Below are 24,731 nucleotides of genomic sequence, written 5' to 3'. Positions count from 1 at the left end.
TGATGTCTTCAGAGATTCTGGCTGTCCTGGACCAAGATGTAGGAACAGAGAAAATAATGCTTTGATGGTGTTTCCTGCTTGGCAGGGGGTTGGACTGGATGGCCCTTGTGGTCTCTTCCAACTCTATGATTCTATGATTCTAAGGTCAACAAGTCAATAACTGCACAGTTCTTCCCACAGCCGCTTGCTGGCTTGATGGTAGAATTACCCCCTTACATCAACAAGTACGGTAGCAGTTGCAGTTGTCTTGACCTGCACAATGGAGAAAAGGACAAATCTTTCCTAGAGGCATCTATGCCCCAGCCCAAAATATTGGCCCTGAATAATTTATTTAAGTTCCTAAATTTGTACCCTGCCCTCCCCAAGGGAGCCAAGAGCAGCAATGATCAGATCAGGCTACTTACTCCTGACAGTTCTTCCTAGAGGGTTGGCTTCGTATAATCCAGTAACTTGTTTCCCAGAGTCACCAGCCAGAGGTCCCTTTGTATTTTTAGGCCTGATCCAGTTAATTTTATACAATGTGGTAATGCATGTTTCGTACCGTAAGGTTGGTTTTTTGTTTTTGTTTTTGCATTTTCTAAATTTGGAGGGGGGAAAAGTCTGGATAAAATCCAGTCTAAATTATTTATACACCACCTTCTGAAGAAGATCTGCACATCAGCGCAAGTTCTCTCTGTGCTTATTGGGATTTACTCTATTTTCCCTTCCACGGTTTCTTTCGCATTAGTTAAAGCGTGTGTGACTGCCGAAGTTCTTTCCACGCTCCGAGCACCAATACGGTTCCTCCTTTTGTGGGTTTCCTGGTGAGAAGTAAGACCAGTTTTTCGACTGAAGCTCTTTCCGCACTCCGGGCATTTATAGGGTTTCTCCCCTGTGTGGATTCTTTGATGGTTAGTGAGGCTGGTGTTCCGACTGAAGCTCTTTCCGCACTCGGAGCACGTGTACGGTTTCTCCCCTGTGTGGATTCTCTGGTGGGACCTAAGATTGGTGCTCCGACTGAAGTCCTTCCCGCACTCTGAGCACTTATACGGCTTCTCCCCTGTGTGGATTCTCTGATGTCTCTTAAGACTGATGTTGTGGCTGAAGTTTCTTCCGCACACGGAACAGGCAAACGGCTTCTCGCCTGTGTGTATTTTCTGATGTGAAGTAAGATGATGCTTATGACCGAATCTCTTCCCACATACTGGGCACACATAGGGTTCCTCTCCTGTGTGGCTTCTCTGATGAATACCAAGGGTGATGCTGTGGCGGTAGCTCTTTCCACACTGCAGACATTTATATGGTTTCCCCTCTGTGTGGATTTTCTTATGAGACCCAAGGTTCGAGCTCCTGCTGAACCTCTTTCCACACAGGATGCACATGTACGGCTTCTCACCTGTGTGGCTTCTCTGATGCAGAGTAAGGCTTATCCTCCTACTGAAGCTTTTCCCACACTCCGAACACGTATATGGCCTCTCTCCCATATGGATCCTTAGATGCAAGTTAAGACTTTTGCTCCTGCTAAAGATCTTCCCGCACTCTGAGCATTTGAAGCGTTTCACCCCCGTGTGGATTTTCTGATGCAAAGTCAGACTTTTGCTCTGGTTGAAGCTCTTTCCGCACGCCGAGCATCGGAAGAGTTTCTCCGCCGTGTGGATTCGCCGATGGGAAGTGAGGTTTGAGCTGCATCGGAAGGTCCTTCCACACTCTGAGCACTTAAAGGGTTTCTCGCTTGTGTGTATTCTCTGATGAATGGTAAGCTGTATCCTTTGCCTGAAGCTCTTTCCACAGTCTGAGCATTTATAAGGTTTCTCCGCTGTGTGGATTCTTTGGTGGATAACGTAGCTTTTCCGGCTACTGAAGCTCTCCCCACAGTTGGCACATTTAAATGGTCTCTCCCCAGCGTGCATTCTTCTGTCTGTTCTAAGGCACGACCAACTAGCTAAGTTTTTTGCACATAGGGGGAATTCAGTCCTGTCATTTCCAACGCAATGTTCTTCTTTGATCTGAACTTCATGCACATTGTCGCCTTCGGGAGCGATGTTTGTCCTCCACGCCTGCTTTTCCTCAGTTTCCCCTTTCAGCGTTTTGCCACCTTGATCACTTTCTCCGCCAACACCTGCAGGACAAGAGGGAGATATGAGAAACGAAGCCTCAATTAACGGAACAGGAGCAACCTCCCATGAGAAAAGGTTGTAGCGTGAGGTAGAAATCCTATTAAATCCACTATGAGGCTAGAGTGAAAGACAACTGCAGATAAGGCGCGAAGAAGGCTCTGCGCATACTACAAAAAAAGTGGTTTGAGTAAGTGTTTCTAAAGAGTGCAACTGGATTAGAGAGGTTGGGACAGAACCTGCTTGGCCAGAGGATGAAACTGTCATGGCTAAAGTCTTTGAGGGCAGAAACTGGAAAATGCTGGAAGATTCTAGCTCATTCTAGAAGGTTCATTTCTGTTGCAAATATTGTTTTTACTATCTCAAGGTCACATTGAGCCAGGAGAGATAAATTTGTGCGCTCAGAAAGCTTCTCTCTCTCTCTCTCTCTCTCTCTCTCTCTCTCTCTCTCTCTCTCTCGTTTGTACCTCGCACGTTTGAAGTTTTTTCTCTGAAGTTTTTTGTTGTTGCCATGAAGCCTTTTTGCCTTTAGTAAAAAAATTTCTTTCACCGATGGACCTTTGACTCTGAGTGTTTTATTACTATGCAACGCCTCCATTCCAAATACAGTGGTACCTCAGTTTAAGAACAGTCCGGTTTGAGAACGATTTGGTTTACAAACTCCGCAAAACCGGAAATAAGTGTCTTGGTTTGAGAACTTTACCTCGGTCTAAGAACGGAATCTGAATGGTGGAAGGGCACCAGTGGTGGGAGGCTTCATTAGGGAAAGTGCGCCTTGGGTTAAGAACGGTTTCGGTTTAAGAACGGACTTCCGGAACGGATTGCGTTTGTAAACCAAGGCACCACTGTATACGCTTCTGGGACTCTGCTATTCATCAGGAGACAAAGTGCCTAGGAATTTTAGGATCCAATCCATCAGAAACAACCATGGTGATGTGCATTTTCTTATATAGTTTGAGTTCTAACATCCCCATCCAGCACCGAGGGCCTTCTGGTGGTTCCCTCACTGCGAGAAGCAAAGCTACAGGGAACCAGGCAGAGGGCCTTCTCGGTAGTGGCGCCCACCCTGTGGAAGGCCCTCCCATCAGATGTCAAGGAAATAAGCAACTACCTGACATTTAGAAAACACCTAAAGGCAGCCCTGTTTAGGGAAGTTTTTAATCTGTGATATTTTAATGTATTTTGGTATTTGTTTGAAGCCGCCCAGAGTGGCGGGGGAGACCCAGCCAGATGGGCGGGGTATTAATAACAACAACAACAACAACAACAACAACAACAACAGAGAGCAATCACATACTCTCTGGACTCTGCCCTCTAATGGATTACCACATTAAGTCTAATTATGAATTTGGTGTGAGCTTCTTTGTTGAACCCCAAAGCAAATTTTCTCCTACAAGGATTTGGGGGGAAATCAAGCAAGAGGTGACATGACAGCAGTCTATAAAATTATGCATGGAATAATAAATATAATAATAATAATAATAATAATAATAATAATAATAATAATAATAATAATAATACTCCATCCATCTGGCTGGGTTTCTCTAGCCACTCTGGGCATGGAGGAAATGGTTTTTCTCAAGTGACCATGCCTCCTGCAATAAATACTTTCAGACATTGTGACATATACTAGGTTGTATATTATATATATATATATATATATATATATATATATATATAGTAAAGGTAAAGGGCGCCCCTGACCATCAGGTCCAGTCGTGTCCGACTCTGGGGTTGCGGCGCTCATCTCGCTCTATAGGCCAAGGGAGCCGGCGTTTGTCCGCAGACAGCTTCCGGGTCATGTGGCCAGCATGACAAAGCTGCTTCTGGCGAACCAGAGCAGCACACAGAAACGCCGTTTACCTTCCCGCCGGAGCGGTCCCTATTTATCTACTTGCACTTTGATGTGCTTTCGAACTGCTAGGTGGGCAGGAGCTGGGACCAAGCAACGGGAGCTCACCCCGTTGCAGGGATCGAACCGCCGACCTTCTGATCAGCAAGCCCTAGACTCTGTGGATTAACCCACAGCGCCACCTGAGTCCCTTTTAACCTAATATATAGTATATATTAGGTTGTATCGCGATGTTGAAAACCAGATATCGCCCAGTCCTATCTGACACACAGATATTTTGATCACATTTTCCTCACAACAAAACCCCTCTCTTCTCCCTCCAGTCACGATTCAAGTGCGAAGAAATAATTTTTACCTGAAGTCACCCTGTTTTCCTGCATTTCTCCTTCAGTGACACAAGCAGCCGCTTCTGCAATGGTCCTCAGTCCCTGAAAGAGGAAGAGAAAACATTTTTCCTATCCAGCCCCTGCAGGGCAAGAGAGAACACGTTCACTTCTCAGCATGTATAGCTTGCATGAAACTCCAGGGAGCTGCTGGGTGATCCAGGAGTCGTGTTCTTAAGCGAAATGGCCACATTTTTTACCCCTTTGTTGACGCTGTACCCCCCAAAGGCTTCTCTCACCTGCTGTCCCGCATTCTCCGCCTCCTGGTGCCTCAGGAGGAATTCCTCTGCCAGGGCCACAGCCTGGACGCAGCTCTCCGAGCCTCGTTCCTTCACCCAGCTCCCCATTTCCGAGGGCAGGACAGCCAGGAACTGCTCCAGGATCAACAGGTCCACGATCTGCTCCTTGGTGTGCTTCTCTGGCCTCAGCCACTGATGGCAAAGCTCCCTCAGGAGGCTGTAGACCTCGCGAGGGCCCTGGGCGTCCCGGTAGCATTGCTGCCTAAAGAGCTGGCGATGGGCCTCTGAGCTGGTGACCTCCTCCATCTTGATGTCCTTCGCTTGCCCCATGTTTCCTCGGCTGGCAGCGTCTGGTCTGGAAGTGGCTGGCTGGGCTGATCCTGGAGGAAGACTGGTCCTGCTCTCTACTGCTCCAGCCCACTGGCTGGGAACGGCTGCTCCCTCGAAGGAGGACCCAGAAGGCTTCGTCTCGCCCCATGCCCCATCCCCTGGGAGCTGTGGGCTTCCTTCTCCCCCAGAGTGCGGGGCCTGCACAGTCCGGAGGAACTCCTGCCACTGGGCTTCCCATTGCCGGGATGATAGCTCCTCTTCCGGCTCCTCTTTGATACATCGTGGTTCCGTCCAGCTCAGACCAGGCCCCTCCGTCCCATTCTGGAGGGCAGGAGAGGAGCCTCCTGCCTCTTCCGGTTCCATCTCTGGTGCCAGCCTTGCCAATTCCGCCTGCTCCATTTTAATTCCTGGCTTCGCACTGGCCTCTGCCACCCACTGGAGCTGGAGACCCAGAGAGGCTGCTGGGATTTCTGGCCCCTGCTCTGCAGCCATTTTCACTCACAGGGTTGGGGATGCCTGTCTCTCAGCTCAGGCCATTTGTCTTGTTCTGCAAATGTAGGAAGGAAATAAATTGTGCATTATTATTATTATTATTATTATTATTATTATTATTATTATTGAAACTCTGGAAAGCTGCTGCCAGCCAGTGTCCACAGCACTGAGCCAAATGGACAAATGATCTGACACAGCAGCTTCCAATGTTCATAATGACCTAGAGAGCCATAGTGCAGCCTTATCAGCTACTAAGGGTCCTTTAAGTTGTGCCCAGGCAGGACAGAGATAGTCAATAATGACACCGGGGTTGAATTCAGAGAAAGAATTTAATTCTTATTAATAAGAGACTCAAGGTGATCAGCTCACGACAAGAGTAGAGAAACACAAATTGCGAAGCTTCTTACACGCTTCTCTTTGGGCCCCTTTCCCCCTCCTCTGTAAATGTGCGCACGCAAAGGGGTCACGCACGCAAGGGGGTCACAAGTACATATAAGGATCTTCCCGTGTCCGGTTTTTTATGCATAAACACATGCTGACTCAGGCAGCCTTGACTATCTTGCTGCTCTTTGTGTCAGACTGCTAGCATCAGACAAGACAGTCATCCGGCCTTGATAGCTTAGCTGGGCATCCTGTTTTGTTTACATTACCCTTTGGCACACAGCAAGTCAAAGTCATTCCAGGGATATGGGGGGGGGGCTAAGCCATACACTCACAATTATACAATGCAGGCATTGCAAACTATAGGATCAGATCTAGCTCAATAACACAATTGGCAAATCTCTCTCCACAATAGCTCATGGACAGAACATCTGCTTTGCATGCAGAAGGCCCCATGTTCAATCCTTGACCTCTCCTGGCATGGATGGGAACACCCCCTGCCTGAAATCTTGGAGTCTCTGCCTGAATATAACCGCCTCCTATGTTTCTATCAGAGCCCGAAGGGACAGCATCACTATTCTTAGTCGTGGTACAATATTTGGCAGCACTTGGTTGTCTTTTTTTAAAAAAAAAAAAGTTTTAAAAATAAGCTTTATTTCTTTTCTTAAAAACATAACAAATTCATAAACCATAAACAATTATAAACAATTATAAACAAACAAATACCAACCTATAAAGACAAAAACAAACTAACCAACAAACAAAATTATACAAATCAACAATACTCCACATCAATACATTTACATTAAAAAACCATTCTTCCCAACCAATTATACATCGCTTTTCTTATAAACTCTCTCTTACTTGCAATATCTTTTCTTATTTTCCTACTAAATCTATTTTACCCATTTTTATAAATCCCTTGCAAATTTAAATATAAATTTCCCCCATGTGAATCTAATCCCAACAGATCGCTAACTCAGTCTTAATGTTATTTTTTCTAAAATAAAATTCCACACACTCCCATTCTAGTAGTAATTTCTGTTTAGATATGTTCCTAATCGCTGCCGTCATTCTTGCCAAATTAACAAATTCAATTAATTTCACCTGCCAATCCTGGACCGTGGGCACCTCCTCCTTTTTCCATCTTTGACCAATTAATAGTCTAGCCGCTGCGCAGGAGTAGAGGAAAATATTTTTCTTCCTTTCAGGTATATTTTCCGGTAAAATGCTTAACAGAAAATATTCTGGTTTTTTCCTGAAGGTGATCCTTAACATTTTTTTCATCTCTTCGTATATTTCATTCCACAACTTATTGATCTTTTTACATCCCCACCAGCAATGAAAATAATCTCCCACCTCATTTTTGCATTTCCAACAATTCTTTGATTCATTTTTATAAAATTTCGCTAATTTCTTTGGCGTTAAATGCCATCTATACATTAATTTCAGCATATTCTCTTTAATGCCCACACTGGCTGTGAATTTCATTGTTTTTCCCCATAATATATCCCATTGCATTTTAAAAATCGGTCTACCCAAATCCTGGGCCCATCTAATCATTACACATTTTGTCTCTTCATCCTTTAGTTCCCATTCCAATAAATATTTATACATTTTAGATAATGATTTTGTATTGTCGTCAATTATAATTTCCTGTAATTTCGATTTCTCTTTCCCAAATCCAATCTCTTTATGTTTCCTGAATAGACTTTTAAGTTGACAATATTGAAGCCAGCTGGTGCAGGATGTTTTAATTTCTTCATAAGATTTTAATACTAAATCATCACCTTCTTTAACTATTAATTCTTTATACGTCAACCAACTCTCCTTCTTGCCTTTTCCTCCCATCGCAGTCATCTCTAGTGGGGAGGCCCACCAAGGTGTCCTAGGTTCAATTAAATTTTTAAATTCATTCCAAATACCAAAAATCGATTTTTTTATTACGTGATCCGAGAAATGTTTAAATTTCCCTTCATTTTCTGCTAAGAGGTAGGCATGCCACCCCATCGTGTTCCTAAACCCTTCTATTCCTAGAAGTTCTTTATCTTCTAAGGAGATCCACTCCCTGAGCCAACAAAGACAGGCTGCCGCATAGTAAATCCTTAAATCTGGGGCTCCCCATCCTCCTCTTTCCTTAGCATCCGTTAATAATTTGTATTGAATTCTCACCTTCTTTCCAAGCCAAATAAAATTGCTCATGTCTCTTTTCCACATGTCAAAAACCTCCTTCTTCCCAATCACTGGCAGCATTTGGAATAAAAATAAAATCTTAGGTAATATTGACATTTTAATTGCGGCTATCCTACCTGTAAAAGACAAATTTAGGCCCTTCCACCTTTCCATATCTCTTTCAGCTTCTTTCCATACCTTTGCGTAATTATTTTCAAACAACTCTATGTTATTGGCAGTTATCACCACGCCCAAATATTTAACTTTTTTCACTATTTCCCACTTCACTAATTCTTCCAATCTTAACAATTCGTTTCCCCTTATATTTTTAATTATTATTTTTGTCTTATTTTCATTAATTTTGAGCCCCGATATCTCTGCAAAAAATTTTAATACTTCTTTTAATTTTATTATTGATTCTGCCGGTTCTTCTAACATTAATACCATGTCATCCGCAAAGGCTTTTATTTTGAAGACAATACCTTTCACCCTTATGCCTTGTATCTCTTTGTCTTCTTGGATATCCTCTATGAGTAATTCAATTGCCAATATAAATAATAACGGGGATAGGGGACATCCCTGTCGGGTCCCTTTCTTAATTTCAAACTTTTCTAATACCTCCCCGTTAAAAATTAATCTAGCATATTGTTTCTTATATATTGCTTTGATTCCCTCCATAAACTTCCCATTAATACCCCTTGCTTTTAATGCTCTTTCCATGAAATCCCATGACAAATTGTCAAATGCTTTCTCTATATCTAAAAATATGAAAGCAGCTTTCTTCCCCAGGGCCCAATCTAAATATTCTATTAAATCCAAAATAATTCTTACATTTTTGACCATTTTTCTGCCTGGTAGGAAGCCTTGTTGGTTCTGTCCAATGATTCTATTTAAAATCCTCTTCAATCGATTAGCTAATATGTTTGTAAAAATTTTATAATCTACATTGAGCAAGGATATTGGCCTGAAATCCCCTACCTGTCTGATCCGATCTTCTCCCTTCGGGATTAGGGTTATATACGCTTCACGCCACGTTTCTGGAAATGTTCCTTTTTCCATAATTTCATTTATTAATTTCTGATAGGCATCTCCCAATTCTTCCCTAAAGGTTTTGTAATGCTGGCTTGACAGCCCATCCGTTCCAGGTGCTTTCCCTAATTTTAATTTTTGGATGGATTCCAATATCTCCTGTTTAGACACTGGTTTTTCGAGCCATTCTTTTTCTTCTTCTGTAATCTGTTTTCTTTCTTTTTTGGAGAGGAACTCCTCCAATTTCCCCTTATTTATATCCTTTTTTTCATATAATTTCCTATAAAATCGCATTATACTTTTTTGTATTTCCTCTAATTTATTCAATTTTTTACCACCATCCATAATTTCCGTGATTAATCTTTCTTTTTGTTTTTTCCTGAGCTGCCAAGCCAACAATTTACCAACCTTCCCTCCCCACTCAAATGTCCTTTGCTTTGCCCATCTTATCTTATTTTCAACTTCATAACCTATCATTGCTGATAGTTCTTTTTGCAAAACTTTTAACCTCAATATCAGCTCTTCTTTCTGGGGATTTGCCACTAATTCTTTCTCTTTTTCTTCTATTTCTTTCCTGATTAGATTCATATTCTTTTCTCTTTCTTTCTTAACCAAGCTTTTTTGTTGAATATATAAGCCCCGAATAAAGGCCTTGCCCGCGTCCCATATCGTTGTCAGCTCTGTTTCTTGCACAGTATTATTATCAAAAAACTCTTTTATCAATTTCTTAACCTTCTTAACAAAATTTTCATCATTTAAGATTCTCTCATCTAACCTCCATCTCAGACACTTATTCTTTCTCTGTTCTTTTATTCTAATCGATATCGGATTGTGATCTGATATTGATTTAGCTAAGATCTCACTTTTTACTAAGTTCGTTAATAGCCCTGAGGTAGCCCAAATCATATCAATTCTAGAAGCTGACTTCCTTGCTCCCGAAAAAAATGTGAATTTCCTATCCTCTGGGTTGTTTTTCCTCCAAACATCCTCCAAACCGTAATTCTCTATTATATTGAAAAAAACTTCTGGCAGCTTCCCTCTATCCCTCCTCCCTCCATTTGTTCGATCTAATTCAGATCTTATAACCCCGTTGAAATCTCCCAATAAAATAATCTCTTCATCCAATATATATTCTCCCATTTTTGTTTCCAATTTTTTGAAAAATTCTCTTTTGCATCCGTTTGGTGCATATATATTTACCAAAATTACATTTCTATTTGGCAATTTTAGCCGTAACCCCACCATTCTTCCTTCATCATCTTGGAACAATTTTTCAGCTCTGATATTTGGTTTAACATAAATAACTACCCCCCTTTTCTTTTTCTTATTTAAGGATAGAAATTCTTCCCCCAATCTTTTATTTATCAATACTCTTTCATGATCTCTGCTTACATGTGTTTCTTGTAAACACATGATATCCCATGCTCCTTTTTTAAATATATGTTCAATCTTGTTTCTTTTAAATTTATCATTTAATCCATTGACATTCCATGAAATAACATTCAAATTAGAATTCATTCTTTATTATATATTTAAAATTTCCCAATTAAAATTAAACAGATTTTATTTTATTTTATTTTTCCAAAAGAAAGTGGGGGTTGTTAAGCAAATCCGATATTCCGGGGGTACTCTGTAAAAATTAGGACAAAGGGAGAGGAGGATAAGAAAGGGGGAAAAACAACAACAACAACAACAACAACAACAACAACAACAACAACAAAAAGAAAAGGGGGGGGGAAGAAAATTTGAAAGTTTAGGGGGGGAAAAAAACGAAGGGAAATGGGAAAGTGGTTTATATATATTGGGGAGGAAAGGGAAAAGGAAAGAAAGAAAGAGAGAGAGAGGGAAAAAAAGGGGGGGAAGGGAGGAAAGGGGGAAAAAAGAAAGGGGGAAGAAAAAAGAAAAAATGAGAAAAACAAACAAAACAAAACAGTCAGGGCACTTGGTTGTCTTTGGGGCCACAGATGGGGAACCTGTGATGGTTCGAAAATGGCTGGATTATGGAAAACAAGCAAGGTCCCAACTAAAGAAGGATAGCAACTTAAGCTGATGGAATATGCACAGCTTGCGGAATTAACATATAGAATAAGAGAACAAGACAAACATATATTTAGAGAAGATTGGAAAATGTTTCTTGAATATAGGGGGATGTGTATTTTTGAAAAAGTGGGCAGCATTAAGATAAATTCAACAGTGTAAAGAAGTTTTGATGGATGCAATAATGGAATATTGAATGGTTTAGTTTATATGAAATATGCAGGGGTTTATGCTATCCAAAATGAACCACGGAAAGAGAAGGGAAGTCCTTGATATTTTAAGGATGTTTAAATGGGTATTCTAAATTGTAAAACAGAACATTTTCTCTCATATATATATACATATATACATATATACATATACATACCGGTATACATAAACGCACACACACACATATATGAGAAAATGGCTAGACTACATCATTCCTGCAACCTGCACTGCAGGGGTTGGACTAGATGACCCTGGAGATCCCTTCCAACTCTACAATTCTATGAAGGGACCCGATTCTGCCTGACTCTTACCATTTTATGAATAGCGGAAAAATTACTGTTTTGCGTTTTAGCATCTAATGGGGCTGTCCCTCTCTCTGCCAAGGGGTTGTTGCTGTTGTTGTTGTTGTTAATAATAATTAAATTTGTATACCGCCCTATGCCTGCAGGTCTCAGGGCGGTTCATGAGATAAAATCACGATATAAAATACAAAACACAAAATCAAAACAAAAACAACCCAATAACACCCCCCAACACATTTTAAAAGGGCATTGGATATTGTTGCTTGTGAATCACCCCCTACTTTCCTAGAATCCTAGGAACAAAGGAAGCTGCGGCTGCCTTCTATTGAGCCAGACCCTTGGTCCATGTAGCTCAGCATTGCTGGTACTGACTGGCAGCGGGAACTCTCTGGGGTTTTGTAGGGGAGCCTGCTTGGGATGCCGCAGACTGAACCTGAGACCTTCTACATGCAGGCAGACACCCCACCCTTGAGCTGTGACCCCCTTCCATTAAAGGAAGGTGCTAGCCCTCATTGTTCAAAAGGAACAGCTTTTTTAAAAGGCTCACTGTTGTCTACACTGGCTGGCAGCAGCACTCCAGGGTTTCAAAGAGGAGGACCAGGAGATGCCGGACTGAACCTGGGACCTTCTGCACCCCAAGCTGGTGTTCTGCCACTGCACAGTGATCCCTTCCGCTACCATTTATTCTCTCCTCCTCCTGCAGCCGCCCCTCTCCCAAATCCAACCAGCCCCTCCCTCCCCCCTTTTTAAATGGTTGTACCTTTAACACTCGGCATCCACAGGCGTAAGCTTCCTCCAATTTTCTCCAAAAAGGGAACACAAAAACCCAGTTCCTAGAAGGAGAAGGTGCAACTCTCAATGCGGCCCCCCTTTGCTTTCCATTTCCTTCCTCTCTAGGGGGGGAAATGAAGAACTCTGTTCTCCCCTTAACCATTAAAGGTCCAAAAAGGACAGCACTTTCTGCTTGAACTGAACACAAGCAGGATGAATATTATCGCTGTGTTTTCATACATTATAGTCCCAACATTCCTCCAAGGAATTCATGGTGGTGGGCATGATTCTTCCCCCTCCCCAAAACACACACACAACAACCTAGTGAGGTAGGCTGCTGGGCCCAAGCTCAATCCGTGGGAATTTGAACCCTGATCCCCTCGGTTTCTCCAAGGTGCCACAAGGCTCTTTTCTATTTGCAGCCGGTTACATTCATGCACAGAGATGTGGGTGGCGCTGTGGGTTTGCCGATCAGAAGGTTGGCGGTTCAAATCCCCGTGCACTTTTCGACAATATTCTAAATTTCTGAGTTTCACCTGTACATGTAATAAAAGTACACATAGCCTCTCTTTCTTCAATTCACAGAGTTCTTTCCACAGACCAGTTGCATTCGATGTGAGATGCTGCTATCATAGGCAGTGTGCAACATTTTTACTACTACCGGTATTTATTAAATTTCTACACTACCCTTCGCTGGGACGCAGGTGGCGCTGTGGGTTAAACCACAGAGCCTAGGGCTTGCTGATCAGATGGTCGGCGGTTCGAATCCCCGTGATGGGGTGAGCTCCCATTGTTTGGTCCCTGCTCCTGCCAACCGAGCAGTTCGAAAGCACGTCAAAGTGCAAGTAGATAAATAGGTACCCCTCCAGCGGGAAGGTAAACGGCGTTTCCGTGCACTGCTCTGGTTCGCCAGAAGCATTGTCATGCTGGCCACATGACCTGGAAGCTGTCTGCAGACGAACGCCGGCTCCCTCGGCTTACAGAGCGAGATGAGTACCACAACTCCAGAGTCGTCCGTGACTGGACCTAACGGTCAGAAGTAAAGGTAAAGGGACCCCTAACCATTAGGGGGTCCAGTCGTGACCGACTCTGGGGTTGCGGTGCTCATCTCGCGTTATTGGCCGAGGGAGCTGGTGTACAGCTTCCAGGTCATGTGGCCAACATGACAAAGCCACTTCTGGCGAACCAGAGCAGTGCACGGAAACGCCGTTTACCTTCCCGCCAGAGCGGTACCTATTTATCTACTTGCACTTTGAAGTGCTTTCAAACTGCTAGGCTGGCAGGAGCTCAGGGACCGAGCAACGGAAGCTCAACCCGTCGCGAGGATTCAAACGGCCGACCTTCTGATCGGCAAGCCCTAGGCTCTGTGGTTTAACCCACAGTGGCACCCGCGTTCCTAACGGTCAGGGGGTACCTTTACCTTTTTACTATCCACAGACTCCACTTAGCCTGTCCTGAGGAACTGAGTGGCTGGAAACTAGAGAACTGAATCTGAGCTCTCAGAACTGAATCTGAGCAGTGGTGGACTTTGGGCTCTCAGATTTCAGCGATGCTCCTATGCAAGGCTAGAATTTGGCATAACCCCTCCCCTTCCCTGTTTGGAAGCTGGCCAGTGTGCACCAGGGGTGAAACTGGCCATTGATCCTGTAATGCTGGCCACTTGACCCGGAAGCTGTACACCGGCTCCCTTGGCCAATAAAGCGAGATGAGCGCCGCAACCCCAATCGTCTGTGACTGGACCTAATGGTCAGGGGTCCCTTTACCTTTACATTCATGCACAGCCCTTTAAACACTTCATAGAATGTGGAGTTGGAAGGGTACACAATGGTCATCTAGTCCAACCCCCTGCAATGCAGGAAACCTTTTTTGCCCAATGTGAGTCTTGAACTCACCACCCTAAGATGAAGAGTCTCTTGTTCTACTGGCAGAGCTGTCTGGGGGTGCGGGGGTTGAAAGTGGGCCCCCAAAGTTGATGGGCATTGCCATCAACTTGCCATGTGTGCACTGTGCCATGTGATCAATTATGTGGGCCAGGGCTTACCTGCCCCCCACCCCAAATATTTTATTCAAGTTGGCCCCCTTGGGTGGCAAAATGTTTTGACCAAGTGATTTTTGTTGCCTAGTTGAGATTATCAGACACCGGTGAAGACCAGATCAGAAGCCTTGCTTTCTTCAAAGCAAGAAAAGCAAGTTTAAAGCTCATGGCTTTTCCCAGGGAACTGTAGTTCATTAAGGGTGCTGGGAATTGTATCTCAGTGAGGGGGAAACTACAGTTCCCAGGAGTCTCTGAAAGAACACACCAGTAGCAGAAAATAAAACCCGATCTTGCGCAAGACCTCCCCATTATTTGTGCAACCTATTTTAAAAACATTATTGTTATTATTAATTGTTAAATTTGTGTTCCACCCTTCATCCATAGCTCTCAGGCCGGTTCACAACATAAAATTACAATATGAGAAACACAAAATGCATCATAAAAATAAGAAGAAAAACAGACCAATAACCTCCCTCTCACAAACCTCAGAGCCTGGACAGCTCTGTGGGTTGGAGTGTGATGCTGACGATGCCAGGCATCCGATGCTCTTTTGAATGTTGCACATAGAATCATAGAATTTTGGAGCTGGGAGGGACCCTAAGGATCATCTAGTCCAACCCCTTGCAATGTAGCTGTGGTTGAACCTGCCAATCAGTCAAAGGATGATCAATCAGCCCAATCTGCAACAATGAAAGACAGGGACACCTTGGAAGCAACCAGCGAGAGATTGCTGTATTTCAAAGTTTTGATTATTGGGGGGGGGGGGGCAAAGTTGTTGCAAAATCTCCAAAAAATAATAACGAAGCTTTCTTAACACAGGCAAAAAGGTACTTGCACAGGGAAGCTTTTTAAGGATTAATGTTTTATTATGTATTCATAACTGGCTGGGTTCAAATTGTTTTTTGTTACGCCTTCAAGGAGAAAAGGAAACATGTGTGATTCTTCAAAGGAGATGGTGCAATGCAGACCCTGCAGTTCTGGGTTCCTTACTTGGCAGCTGGACTGCGGGCATCCAGGTCCCTGCCAATGGGTCCCAGCAGAGGTGCTTTTTGGGGGGTGTGGGTGTGGAGAAGTCCCTTTGTCCTTTTCTTCCCTCTCCTCCCTCTCACCACCATCTTCCTGTGGTGTGATTCAAGGACTGGGAAAATATAAGCATTTTCCCGTGACCTGCTTCCCAGAATGAAGCAACGTTTTAAAAAGTGGGGAGAGGCTGGAGCCCTGAGACACCCCCTAGGTGAGCGCCCAAGGGTCCTAATGCTCGTCCCCCAACACCACTTTCTGGACACGGATGGGAGACTTCATAGGGGCGCCCTTGGTGGGCATCTCAATTCTATTCCAGCAAAGTTGCCCAACAGGTGCAGGGCAGCTGAGCACAGATTGCCCGGCTAGATGGGCGAGATGGTTATAATAGTAAAAAGGTAAAGGTAAAGGGGCCCCTGACCATCAGGTCCAGTCGTGTCCGACTCTGGGGTTGCGGCGCTCATCTCGCTCTATAGGCTGAGGGAGCCGGCGTTTGTCCGCAGACAGCTTCCGGGTCATGTGGCCAGCATGACAAAGCTGCTTCTGGCGAACCAGAGCAGCGCACGGAAACGCCGTTTACCTTCCCGCCAGAGCGGTCCCTATTTATCTACTTGCACTTTGATGTGCTTTCGAACTGCTAGGTGGGCAGGAGCTGGGACCGAGCAACAGGAGCTCACCCCGTTGCAGGGATTCGAACCGCCGACCTTCTGATCAGCAAGCCCTAGACTCTGTGATTTAACTCACAGCGCCACCTGGGTCCCACGGTTATAATAGTACAGTAATAATAATAATTTTATTGTTTGTATGCCGCCCACCTGAATGGGTTTCCCCAGCCACTCTGGGTGGCTCCCAACAAAGAATAGTAAAAACACATTGCAACATCAGACACTAAAACTTCCCTAAAGAATACCTTCTAAAAGAGTTGTAATTCTTTATCTCCTTGACATTTGAAGGGAGGGCGTTCCACAGGGAGGGTGCCACTACCAAGAAGGCCCTCTGCCTGGTTCCCTGTAACTTGGCTTATCGCACTGAGGGAACTGCCAGAAGACCCTTGGAGGAGGACCTCAGTGTCCGGGCTAAACGATGGGCAGGGGGTGCCGTTTAGGCCTTTAAAGGTCAGCACCAACAGTTTGAATTCTACTCGGAAACGCTGTTGTTGTTGTTGTTGTTTAGTCGTTTAGTCGTGTCCAACTCTTCGTGACCCCATGGACCATAGCACGCCAGGCACTTCTGTCTTGCACTGCCTCCCGCAGTTTGGTCAAACTCATGTTCGTAGCTTCGAGAACACTGTCCAACCATCTCGTCCTCTGTCGTCCCCTTCTCCTAGTGCCCTCATTACCTCTTTTGGGCAGGTAGGATCTCAGCCAACATACTGTACCATGGTAAAATGAATGATCAATTTATTATTATTAAATGTTTAGAAGACACCTGAAGGCAGTCCTGCACAGGGAAGCTTTTTAAGGTTTAAGGTTTTATTATGTATTCATAACTGGCTGGGTTAAAATAAATTGGTTTTGTTACGCCTTCAAGGGAAAAAGGAAACGTGTGTGATTCTTCAAAGGAGAAAGTGCAATGCAGACCCTGCAGTTCTGGGTTCCTTACTTGGCAGCTGGACTGTGGGCATCCAGGTTCCTGCCAATGGGTCCCAGCAGAGGTGCTTTTTTTGGGGGGGGGGTGTGGAGAAGTCCCCTTTGTCCTTTTCTTCCCCCTCCTCCCTCACACTACCACCTTCCCACATGCATCTTATTTTTGTCCTCCCTTGCCACCTACCTCCCTTGTTCAGTTTTCCAATTCCCTTGATTGCAATTTATAGACGCAAGCAGAATGTCCACTGTCACCCCTCCTCTCCTTTCCAACGCCCCCCTCCCCACTTCCAGGGGCTCCTTTTGCCCAATTGCCCAGGAAACATATGATTTAGGGGGAACACTTCAGGTTTGTTTTGGACCAGGGGGGCCCATAGAGCTACGAGTGGAAGAGCAGCCCCTGCCTTGCTTGCACGGCGGAGGAAATTTTTTGTAGAAATTCCAGCTTTTCTTAACACAGGCAAAAAGGTACTGTTGGCAGTGTTTACATAAATGATTACAAACTCTTTTTAATGCTGTTATTCAAGGACTGGGGAAATATACGCATTTTCCCGTGACCTGCAATGTTAAAAAGTGTGGGGAGAGTATGGAGCCCTGAGACACCCCCTAAGTAGACCCCCAAGGGTCCTAACGCTCGTCCCCCAACACCACTTTCTGGAAACGGCCAACGACTAAGGAGCCGAACCACCACAGAACAGTGCCCCTACCTCCCAACTTTCCTAGACCATGCAGGAGATGTTAGCATTTGTAATGTCATTTCATTGGGAATGTATTTCACAAAGGACAGGTGGCATTGGGGAAACGAGGTGGCGCTTTCTTGGTCAAATCAGTTCGCTCTATCTTGACCGCTGAGAGGTCAAGCTGAGAGGTGTGAGGACTTCGTGCAGACGATGACTGGAGGAGTTTGTAAATAATACTCATAGTTCAACAGTTGCCAACCTGACCAGTAAAGTTTTATTCTAAACGAATTGGGTAAGGTATATATTTTTATCACAAACTAGCTGGCCCTGCCAGGCGTTGCTGTGCATTATTTGTGTGATTTCCCCTACCCTGTGCCGATCCATGATTCCCCCCTCCTCCCCCCCCCGGCTTATCCCTATGATTCCCCCAACTCTGTCCTGATCCATGACCTATTATGCCCCCTCTTCCCCCCACCCCAGCTTATCCCTGTGATTTCCCTCATCTCCTCCGTCCAACTCCCCCCCCCCGGGTTATCCCTGTGACCCCTTCATTTTGCATACAATCATTCCCCCAATGCGCGTGTTCTGTAAAAATTTGCCCTGTCCCAACCCTGACTCCGCTACCCTTGCGTGTTATGTGAAACTAGTGTATTTCAGCCCGTTCAGTAAACGGGCGCTAGCCGGGCGGGAACAGAGGGGAAGCCCTGAGGAGAAGGAAGAGGCCTCTGCCGCCGGCTCCCGCAGCGCAGCTGCTGGCAACAACAGAGAGCGCTGCAGCGCCGGCGGCCCCACCAGGAAGCCCGGGGCGGAAGCAGCCGTACTCTCTCCCAGCTCCTGCCGAGCTCCCAAGGAGCGCGGCAGCGTCGGCGGTGCACCTGGGGGATGGAGGGAGGGCGAGGGCAGGTGTCCAGGAGCGCGGCCGCTGGCAGCAACAGAGAGCGCCGCAGCGCCCTCGGCCCCGCCAGCAAGTCCGGGGCGGAAGCAGCCGCGCTCCCTTCCAGCTCCTGCCGGAGCTCGGCAGGAGCTGGGAGGGAGCACGGCTGCTTCCGCCCCGGGCTTGCTGGCGGGGCTGACGGCGCTGCGGCGCTTTCTGATGTTGCCAGCGGCCGCGCTCCATTGTATGGTTGTCCCGCAGCCGCCAGGCGTGCCATCGCCGCCGCCGCGATCCTTAGCGATCCTTGGTGGGGGAAGCATGCAGTCGGTGGGAGGTGGAAGAAGAAGAGGACGACGACGGGGGAAGTATGGAGGATGGGGGGAGGAAAGGAGGACTGCAGTCCCCGAGGCTCCGTTCGCAACCAGGCCCTTTTGTAGGAAGCGGACGTCCCTGTCCACACGCTTCCGTGGCTTTCAGCGCTCTCTCTGCCCTCTCATGAAAGGTAGCCCTGAGGGCTGGGAAGGGAGGGAGAAGCTCGAGCGGATCCGGCCGCCGCCTGCACCTGAGCCGGGTGGCAATGCGAGAGGGGAGTGTGAGGGCGAGCGGCGGTTGGCAGGGGGGGGGGAGAGCGCGCGTGTGTGCGTCCTGTCTCTCCGTCCAATCCCTGTGTCTCTGGGGTACATGCGCAGTACCCCAGGGACACACAGGACAACTGGACGCAGGGACAACTTGGACATTATTATATAGGATAACATTTATCCTACCCAAAGGCACGGCCCTGTAAAAGGCCCATATTCAGTTGATTCTATGCTGCAGCCTATTCGGCTCCCCCCATCCCCCACACAGGCAGGCCCCTACCTCCACTTGGCTTAGTCTGGAAAGATACTGTGGAGAGGGCCCTACCCTGATCTGACCCATTACCTATCCCTGCCCCCTATTCGCCTAGTCTGCTGGGCAATGATGGGCCTTGTTGCTGCAAAAGGCCTGTTTTCAGTTGGTTGCTGTGGAATTTTGTAATGTCATCTGGTGGCGCGGCTTTGGAGGCAGCAGTGGGCAATCTGCCTTTCTATTGGATGATGCTGGAGTCTTCAGAGCTTCTGCTGGTGATATCTAATTTGTGTGCCACTTTTTTGCAATTAATAACTTTTTAAGGTATGAAAAGTTTGCTTTTTTGGAAAAAAAATATTATGCCAGATCCCTCACTGATGGGCAAGTTACGCTTTGTCCTAATTTGATGCAATTTGGTTCAGCGGTTACGGAGAAAGGCTGGGACATCTGCACGCGCAATGCCTCATTTTTATATCACAAATAGGTAACCGGATACTGTGGTCAATGGCATTAAAAGCCACTGAGAGATCCAGCAGAACCAGGAAACAGCTTTTAGCTTTGTCCCAAGCCCACCAGAGATAATCAACCAGCGCCAACAAGGCAGTCTCAGTCTGATGGCAGGGCCTGATACCCAACTCGAACAAATGCGTATTCTGCAAACAAACATGCATTTAAATTGTTTTTCCCGGGTGAGTTTGCTGATGTCCTCTAAGCGTTGCATTTAAATGGTTTTTCCCCTGTGTGAGTTAGGTTATGTCTTCTAAGCATTCCACTGTCTCTGAAGCTCTTTCCACACTCAATACATTTAAATGGTTTCTCCCCTGTGTGAGTCCTTTGATGGATTCTTAGTGTTTCGCTACGACTGAAGCTCTTTCCACACTCCATACATTTAAATGTTTTGTCCCCTGTGTGAGTTTGATGATGTCTTCTAAACGTTCCGCTATCAATGAAGCTCTTTCCACACTCCATACATTTAAATGGTTTCTCCCCTGTGTGAGTTCGCTGATGTCTTCTAAGGGCTCCACTGTGACTGAAGCTCTTTCCACACTCCATACATCTGAATGGTTTGTCCCCGGTGTGAGTTCGCTGATGGATTCTTAGCATTCCGCTATCACTGAAGCTCTTTCCACACTCCATACATTTAAATGGTTTCTCTCCTGTGTGAGTTCGCTGATGTCTTCTAAGGGTTCCACTCTGACTGAAGCTCTTTCCACACTCCATACATCTGAATGGTTTTTCCCCTGTGTGAGTTAGGTTATGTCTTCTAAGCATTCCACTGTTTCTGAAGCTCTTTCCACACTCAATACATTTAAATGGTTTCTCCCCTGTGTGAGTCCTTTGATGGATTCTTAGTGTTCCGCTATGACTGAAGCTCTTTCCACACTCCATACATTTAAATGTTTTCTCCCCTGTGTGAGTTCGCTGATGGATTCTTAGCGTTCCGCTATCACTGAAGCTCTTTCCACACTCCATACATCTGAATGGTTTGTCCCCTGTGTGAGTTTGATGATGTCTTCTAAGCTTTCCACTCTGTGTGAAGCTCTTTCCACACTCCATGCATCTGAATGGTTTCTCTCCTGTGTGAGTTCGCTGATGTATTCTAAGGGCTCCACTGTGACTGAAGCTCTTTCCACACTCCATACATCTGAATGGTTTGTCCCCTGTGTGAGTTCGCTGATGTCTTCTAAGGGCTCCACTGTGACTGAAGCTCTTTCCACACTCCATACATCTGAATGGTTTGTCCGCGGTGTGAATTCGTTGATGTACAGTAAGCTTTTCGCTATCGCTGAAGCTCTTTCCACACTCCATACATTTAAATGATTTCTCCCCTGTGTGAGTTTGATGATGTCTTCTAAGGTTTCCACTCTCTGTGAAGCTTTTTCCACACTCCATGCATTTAAATGGTTTCTCTCCTGTGTGAGTTCGCTGATGTATTCTAAGGGCTCCACTGTGACTGAAGCTCTTTCCACACTCCATACATCTGAATGGTTTGTCCCCTGTGTGAGTTTGATGATGTCTTCTAAGCATTCCACTCTGTGTGAAGCTCTTTCCACACTCCATGCATTTAAATGGTTTCTCTCCTGTGTGAGTTCGCTGATGTATTCTAAGGGCTCCACTCTGACTGAAGCTCTTTCCACACTCCATACATCTGAATGGTTTTTCCCCTGTGTGAGTTAGGTTATGTCTTCTAAGCATTCCACTGTTTCTGAAGCTCTTTCCACACTCAATACATTTAAATGGTTTGTCCCCGGTGTGTGCTCGCTGATGTCTTCTAAGGGTTCCACTCTGACTGAAGCTCTTTCCACACTCCATACATTTAAATGGTTTAGTCCCTGTGTGTGTTCCTTGAAGTTTTGTAGGAATTCCACTCCCACTGAAGTCCTTTCCACAATCCATACCTTTAAATGGTGTCTCCACTGTTTCAGTTCATTGATGTGAACTAAGGGTGTTCCCTGAATCACATTGTACATTCCACATATTTAAATTGTTTATTTGAGATTCCTAAAGAAATTACAGATTGCTCTGTCTTCTCTATTGCTTGCTTCTGAGTAAGGGGAAAGGAAATCCTGTAAAGAAGAGAACAAAGGAATATAACACACATCAAGTTCCTTTGGTGCCTTCTCTTATTTTAACATCTCATACACTCTTCCTTCTTATATGTTCCATTTTTATTTTTTTTTAGGAAATGAAATAATGTCAGATAATAGTAATGCATCATCAACTTTTAATGATCAATTATCAATTACTGTATCTACTCTGGAGTTGAAAACTACTCATTTGGAGGAGCCGGAGGAGGAAGATGGTGCCTGAAGCAAGTCTCCTGTGAGCCTCAGCAGCGTGAATAGGAGCTTTTTAAAATAAAAATCAGGACTTCTGGATTAGCCGCGGTTGCAGCCACGTCGGGGTCGACAAGCTGGGAGAAAGTGAATCACCCTATTATAGAGGGAAAGGGGTGTCCAGGGCAAGGAGAGCCCCAAAAACACACGAAGAAAAGGTTTGGAGTTCAAGGTGAGAAGCGGCACTGCAAAAGGGCTAGAAACCAAAGAACAAAAAGGGGGAAAGCCCAAGCGCTAACAGAACGCCCAACCCTCTATGAGTTGCCTCAGGACGGGACGCAAATCGGCGGCTGAGATTCATAAAAAGAAGGAAGCCAAGAGCAAAGCTATAACCTTTGTAATAAATCTTAAATTACTGGAAATTATTAAGTATGAAGTTTTATGGACTTACTGAAACTGTTGAACTATGAGCTGTTGCTGCATTAAGGAGAATATTGAGCGCTGACGGCAAGAGAGAAAACAGAGAACTTGCTTGCAGTATCAGAAAACGTGCAAACTGCACAACAAGCGGTGCAGATAAATAAAGAAAAAATCTGGGGTTCAGGAGGAATAAAGGAAAAACCCTACACCAACCCGCCAAACCTGGAGGTACCCACAAAGAAGGGGAAAGGGCAAGGCGGAGAATAAAGAGAAAGGCTGCACGTTGCATGCTTAAGAAACAGAGGAGTAAGTAGAAGAGGTATTTACAGCGACAGAGGGGTGAAGTGAAAAACGGAAAATAAAGGGGAGAGGAGGAGGAGAAACTTGGATTTTTAAACTTGAAAGTAACGTGGAGACTGAAGTAGGAGGAGGAAAGAAGAGCACAAACTCTATCTGAAGGAAAACAAAATAAAAAGAAAGAAAGAGGAGGGGGAGAAAGACAGTTAAAACGCCAGAACTAAGAACCAGAGAAGGGAAAGTCTTTAAAATAAGATAGAAAAGCTAAAATACGTGAAAGCATTGGTTAATGGCGACAAGGTTCGGCTGAGTCACGCAAACTGGAAAAGAAAGGGAAAGGGAATCTAGTTAAAGCAACAAAGTAAGTAAGAAAGTCTGAGACGGAAAATAGAAAAAAGGGAACAGCGACACCTAAAGGGCCCCCAAGAAAATAAAAGGGGGAAATTAACCTGGAAAACTTTCCCTTCAAGTAAGAAAAAAGAGCTCAAATTAAAAATATAACCGCCCCCCCCCCGGAGAAATAAGTACAGGAAAATACTCTTCTAGAAAAAGAAGGGGGGAAAACAATAATAGTGAAGATTCATAGAATAAACGGCTTATTGTAAAATGGACAAAAAATAAATAAAAACCAAGCAACAACTACCCCAGCATCTCATCAAAGACGTACCTCTAATCTAGAGGCAGAGACAATGGATATTAAAGTTAATTTTGGGCTGGAAAGCAGAATTAAGTGAAAAAATGGATACATTAAATGAAAAATTAGATAATATGGGACACAGAATTGAACAAAATACACAAAAATAGAACAGAATGTAAATGCAATAGAACATTTAAATAAACAGTTTACAGAACTACAAGAGAAGAATACAGAAATAGAAAAAGACTCCCGAAACTTGATGACAAGAACAACGAAGCAGGAGGATGTGGCGAAAAAGTGTCTTGAGGATTACAAAGAATTCAGGAAATCTCAAGATAAAATAAAATATGACATACAAAAAATTAAGGAAACACAAGAATTGATTTGGGATGCTCTTGCGATGCAAGAACTTAAACAGAATGACTTGACATTGAGGATTCAAGGCCTCAAAGAGACCCAAGATGAAAATATTGAGAGCATTTTGATCAAAGGCATTGCAGAGTGGCTACAATGGAATAAGACACCTCCATCTGTCTAGATAGAGCTTTCAGACTAAATTCAAAACAAGCTCGAAGCAATGGATGACCTGGGGATTGTCTAGTTTTCCTTAATTCTAGAATGTTAAGTGATAAGATCATGCAGCAAAAAAGGTGCAAAAGTTGAGAATTGATGATAAGGAGATTGTGATTATGAGAGAAGTGCCACCAAGGTTATTAAAGAAAATATCAAAATCTTTTCCGGGATGATAGGGCCTTGTCCTGGATTTCTAAAAACTGGATTGCTACTGGAATTTGTCGTATTATTATCAACTTAAAACTTTCTAAAAATTATCCCTTTACCTGGCCAGAGCTCTTGGAATCTTTTCATGTGAGTTGGAGGAGTGGCTGAACAACATAAGAGCACAATACTTGGACTTGGGCAACTATCCCTACATTCTGATAGGGCTGTATAAAGATCTGCGTCTCTTTCTCTCTCGGCACCCCCTGCCATTGCTGGTCGGGGCTTCCCTCCCCCAGGGAGGCTTCCCTTCCTTCCTCCCCCCCAAAAAAAGTTCCTTTCTCTGCCCCCTCCGTCCCAGAGTCTCCCCTGCGCCCAGAGACCCCCTTGGCCCGGCTCACCCCTCGCCCTGCGCGCAGAATCTCTCTCGAGCGCACCGACCTCTCCGTCCGGAGGAGCCTCCCAAGACGAGCAGGGAGGGGGGAGGAGATAAGAGACGGAAGTGGGGGAGGGAGGGGGGTCTCTTTCCAGGCCTCTCTAGGCATCTCGGCTCTCTCGCTTCCCTAACCCCT

The 24,731-nt window shown here is 45.0% G+C and overlaps 1 protein-coding gene across 1 annotated transcript; it reads right to left on the bottom strand.

The window, feature by feature from the left end:
• Positions 1–312: 312 nt before the first annotated feature.
• LOC118080192 (uncharacterized) lies at positions 313–24,656 on the bottom strand. Its single transcript, XM_088662517.1, has 5 exons — positions 24,561–24,656; positions 20,023–21,878; positions 4,568–5,395; positions 4,301–4,373; positions 313–2,098 (listed from the first exon to the last, which is right to left on the bottom strand). The coding sequence occupies exons 2-5, from the start codon at positions 21,706–21,708 to the stop codon at positions 690–692; spliced, it is 3,996 nt and encodes a 1,331-aa protein (XP_088518643.1). The 5' UTR covers positions 21,709–21,878; positions 24,561–24,656; the 3' UTR covers positions 313–689.
• Between the last annotated feature and the right edge of the window lie 75 nt (positions 24,657–24,731).

This window comes from Zootoca vivipara, chromosome 2 (genome assembly GCF_965207765.1).
Source record: "Zootoca vivipara chromosome 2, rZooViv2.hap1.1, whole genome shotgun sequence".
Lineage (NCBI taxonomy): Eukaryota > Metazoa > Chordata > Lepidosauria > Squamata > Lacertidae > Zootoca > Zootoca vivipara.
Note: the sequence above shows the minus strand (reverse complement) of the source record. Positions and strands in the feature narration are given on the sequence as shown.

Excerpts from the sequence above, each read along its gene's own strand:
- LOC118080192 (XM_088662517.1), bottom strand. The coding sequence starts at position 21,708 with ATGGATTGTGGAAAGGACTTCAGTGGGAGTGGAATTCCTACAAAACTT. Across the intron at positions 5,396-20,022 it reads AACCATTTAAATGCAACGCT|GTGAAAATGGCTGCAGAGCA; the intron begins TAGAGGACATCA and ends CCAACCCTGTGA. Across the intron at positions 4,374-4,567 it reads CGGAGAATGCGGGACAGCAG|GGACTGAGGACCATTGCAGA; the intron begins GTGAGAGAAGCC and ends TTCCTCTTTCAG.